At 35.1% G+C, this 3,728-nt stretch overlaps 1 protein-coding gene across 6 annotated transcripts in view; it reads left to right on the top strand.

The window, feature by feature from the left end:
• The window catches only part of LOC102677923 (myb-like protein Q), a 204,613-nt gene that overhangs the window by 136,797 nt on the left and 64,088 nt on the right, over nucleotides 1-3,728 (top strand). Inside the window, exon 3 of one of the 6 annotated variants that reach the window (XM_031510188.1) lies at nucleotides 625-688. The exons of 4 other annotated variants lie outside the window; for them this stretch is intronic. In XM_031510188.1, coding sequence (XP_031366048.1) covers nucleotides 625-628 — 4 coding nt within the window. In that variant the 3' untranslated portion in view covers nucleotides 629-688. Of the gene's footprint in view, nucleotides 1-624; nucleotides 689-3,728 lie in introns of those variants that run through there. One more of the 6 variants, XM_006615109.2, reaches the window with a different exon arrangement.

Genomic DNA, 3,728 nt, shown 5'->3' with positions numbered 1-3,728 from the left:
CTATGTATATATATGTATATATATATATATATATATATATATATATGTACGTTGGGTGGCAAAAATTTGCCATCTGTTTTTCACCCCCGTTCGTTAACGGTTTCCTCATTAGTCAATCGTTGCGAGGTTTAGAAAAATCTCTCGAAAATTCTCCTTGGGGATTTCATACTTTTTATCTGTCTATCATTCTCTTTTAATATTCTTCTTCTCGTTTGATATTTTTTGATTAAGTATAGCGATTCTAAAGGTATATATAAAATGGCGGAGCGGATTTTTCCTATTAGTTATATATTGCGTTTTTATTGGGACAGTTTATATAGGGATATCTTAGCAGCCATTTCGGGAATTAAGCTATGATATCTTCGGGGTGTAATGGCGGTGGTGTTAAAATTTTATCGTCGCTTGTGTTTTACGTGGGGAGAATCGGGTTTAAGACTGTTGGGAAGGTGTATTAAGTATATAGAGAGATGTTAATTAAAGCTGTGAGATGGATGTTGAAAATGAGATATTTTATTATTATGGATCAGTTTTATGGGAGAAGAAATTTTTGTATATCTATGATATTGTTAGAATTATCGATTGATCCAAGCGATTTAATTCGTAAAAAATTTCTTTCTGTTTCAGGTGAGTAATCTGATAAATACATAAGTCGTTGATTCATCGTTGAATAGCGGTAAGTGAATGATAAGAATCGATGGAATATTCACGAGTAGAGTTTTGTGCACTAGAAATAAATACAAAAAACAATAGTAAGAAAGTAACTAATTGAAGAAAGTTCAACGTGTATGATTCACAAACAGGCGAATTAAATTCGCTCGATTATAATAATAGAATTTAAAAAAATTTTAAACTCTTCTATATATTCTATAAATTATTCCGCGATATTATTACATACGTTTACGGGAACGTCTTACTTTAATACCCTGAGATTACTCTCACCACCTTAATACCGTTTCCAAAGTATTACACAGTTTCATCAGATTACTCTTAAGCTTTTTCCAAATCTCTTTTAAAAACTTTCCACTCTCTGTACAAACTAAATTTATTTTTCTTTCTTTAAAGATGTTAATGTCTCGTTGAAGATATCCCAACGATCGATAACGATTTCTTTTATTTCTCCCTAATTTTCTCATCATCATCATCTGCTTCAAACATTACATTATATATTTGATCATCGAGATACTGTTAAAATAATTATTAAATTTATTATCCATTCATTCCAAGACCCAATAATAATAATAATAAGAACGGTTTCTATAAGATAAATCTAAAAAAAGGAGAGGAAGAACGAATAAATGAAACCGACTAACCCCGCATAACCGAATTTCCGCCGCGCATTATCCAGGCACGTGACGCCTCCCCCTCCCCTTTCCTCCCCCCGCCCTCGTTAGAAACGATTTTGTCACGATTTAACGCGCAGGAAGCGCGTATATCGACACGTGTCGCGCAACTTGCCTGTTCAAACCGCGTTCATTCGGCAATTTCTCGGCGTGGAGAACAACCGTTGGCGGGGGTGGAAGGCGGCAAGTTCCCGCATACTTTTCCCTTCCCCCCTCCCCAACACGCACGGCGAACGAGTTCGCCTCGAATCGCGTTTCCAGAATTTCTGATGCGATGCGACGTCGTCGTACTCGAGAGGCGAATCCACTCGTAAGAAATTAAAGAAATAGGAAATCGAAGTGGGGAGAGATGGGGAGTAATTGGAGATCGAAATCTTTGGCTCGACTCGTGTTGAAAAAGTATTTGTTGATCGCTTTTTAGGTGATGTTATTATCGAATGATATGATGTTTCGAGGGATTCGAATTTCATTGTATATTTTCGAAAATATATTTCTTTTCGAAGGGAAAGTTCAAAGATTCGATTTATCATATAAATTTAATGATATAAATAATTGTTTATGTATAAAGTCAATTTCCTTTCTTTATTTATATTTAATTTTGTAATTATTCTTTTAATTAATAATTGTGCTTTTCAATTTTCAAAATTTTACAAAATTTGACTCTTTATTGTCAAGATTTAGGTAATACTGTAACATTAAACAAACATCTTTTCTTCAAGATCAAGTTGAATTTTGCATCCTATTTTTGGGATGCATTTGTTATTTTAGCTTAAAATTAGAAGCGATTGAAACTTTTTTTAGAAAAAAGATTAAGCGAATATTTTCGGATCGAAACAATTGAGGGAATTGTTTGAAACCAACAAAGAGTTAACAAAACCACTTAAATCGGCTTGCATCATTGGCGGCCATTTTCTTGTGAAGCCCATATTTACGTCGAGCCACTCGAATATGCGACACGCCGCATCAACGTCGCTGCACAACCCTGCCAATACGGTTAAATTTAACGCTAACCGAGGAGCCATCGTCGATAACCCAAGTTCCGTCCATCGATGTCCCGCTCTGACCATCTTACCCCCTCCCCCTCCCCTGGAATTCGAATCGAAAGCTTTACGAGCTGCAAAATTTGAGCGCCGTAAAACCAGCTCTTCCACCACCATCCATTTTCCCGCTTTACGATCATCGCGCCCCATATTTTCCAACCCGGGTTTATAACTACGCCTCTCGAGGTGTCTACGTCTTGTCCTTGAATAAAAGAGAACTCGAGCTGTCTCTCTCTCTCTCCTTCTTCACGTCCACGTTATTTATCGAAAGGGAAGAGAGGCCTCCAAAAGAGGGGAGATGGTGTCGTCGATATGGGCAGGAAATGGGATAGGAGGATGAGGTTGAGAGTGTATATCGAGGGGAATGTATTGGCATTTTGTTGGACGATGATGAGGGAAATAGGCCGGTCATTCATCGATGCTACGATGTTAAGGCTATTGGTATTGTCGAGATAATTATTCCAGAATTATTCCAGAATTCGTGCGACGATTTTTCTACGGTTCCAAGGGAAACGTAGCTCTTTTAACCCTTTGCGCTCGAACGATGGCTGTGTGAGGATGCATCATTTTGGATCGATGCGGCAATAATTTGATTGGCGACAATATTTATTTATGTTTGTTTTTTTTAGAATATCGCTTTGAGAGTAGGTTCATAAGATGTTCAAGTATAATCTTACGAGGTGTAGAATAATATATTGTTAATAGATTTTTTATTTCAAATTAGACTGACATCTTCGGTCATGGCAATAGAAATATTTATTTTCAATGTTTTTGATATTTGTTAGCATGAAATATGGTAATGAAATTAGTTTAAAATGAGTTTGATTTTTCGTTATTGAATGGCAAAATTATTATTCTATTCGTAAAGAAATTAACGATAGAGAAAGCAATGATGAACATAGGGATGAAATAAGAAGAAATAAAAATTCAAGCGAAGATATCGTAAAAGACACGGAATAACATGCATAGAATCGGAGAATACAATTTGTACCCAGTGAAAAATTTGTAAGATCGCAATATCTTCGAATATAAATGAACCATTAGATTTTTTTAAACAATTTTTCATGAACTTATTAATGAAATAATATAAAATAAAGTTAGAAGGAAAAGTACTATTACTCTGATAAACCGAGGATGCATCTTGGTAATTACTTCATAAAATATCTCACAAAACAACAATATAGCTTTTCAATATTTCATAAATTTTGTTTCTTTACATGTAAAGATACATATGCCTTAATTTTGTGTGAAATCATTATAAATTAGCTTAATAAAAAATTCCACCGAACGTGCGAATCTGGAGTTGCTTCGACTAAGCGAAACAAGTCTGAAGTGCAAAAAAAATCTC

Source organism: Apis dorsata, unplaced genomic scaffold (genome assembly GCF_000469605.1).
Source record: "Apis dorsata unplaced genomic scaffold, Apis dorsata 1.3 scaffold_216, whole genome shotgun sequence".
NCBI lineage: Eukaryota > Metazoa > Arthropoda > Insecta > Hymenoptera > Apidae > Apis > Apis dorsata.
This window is presented reverse-complemented; position numbering and strand designations above follow the sequence as displayed.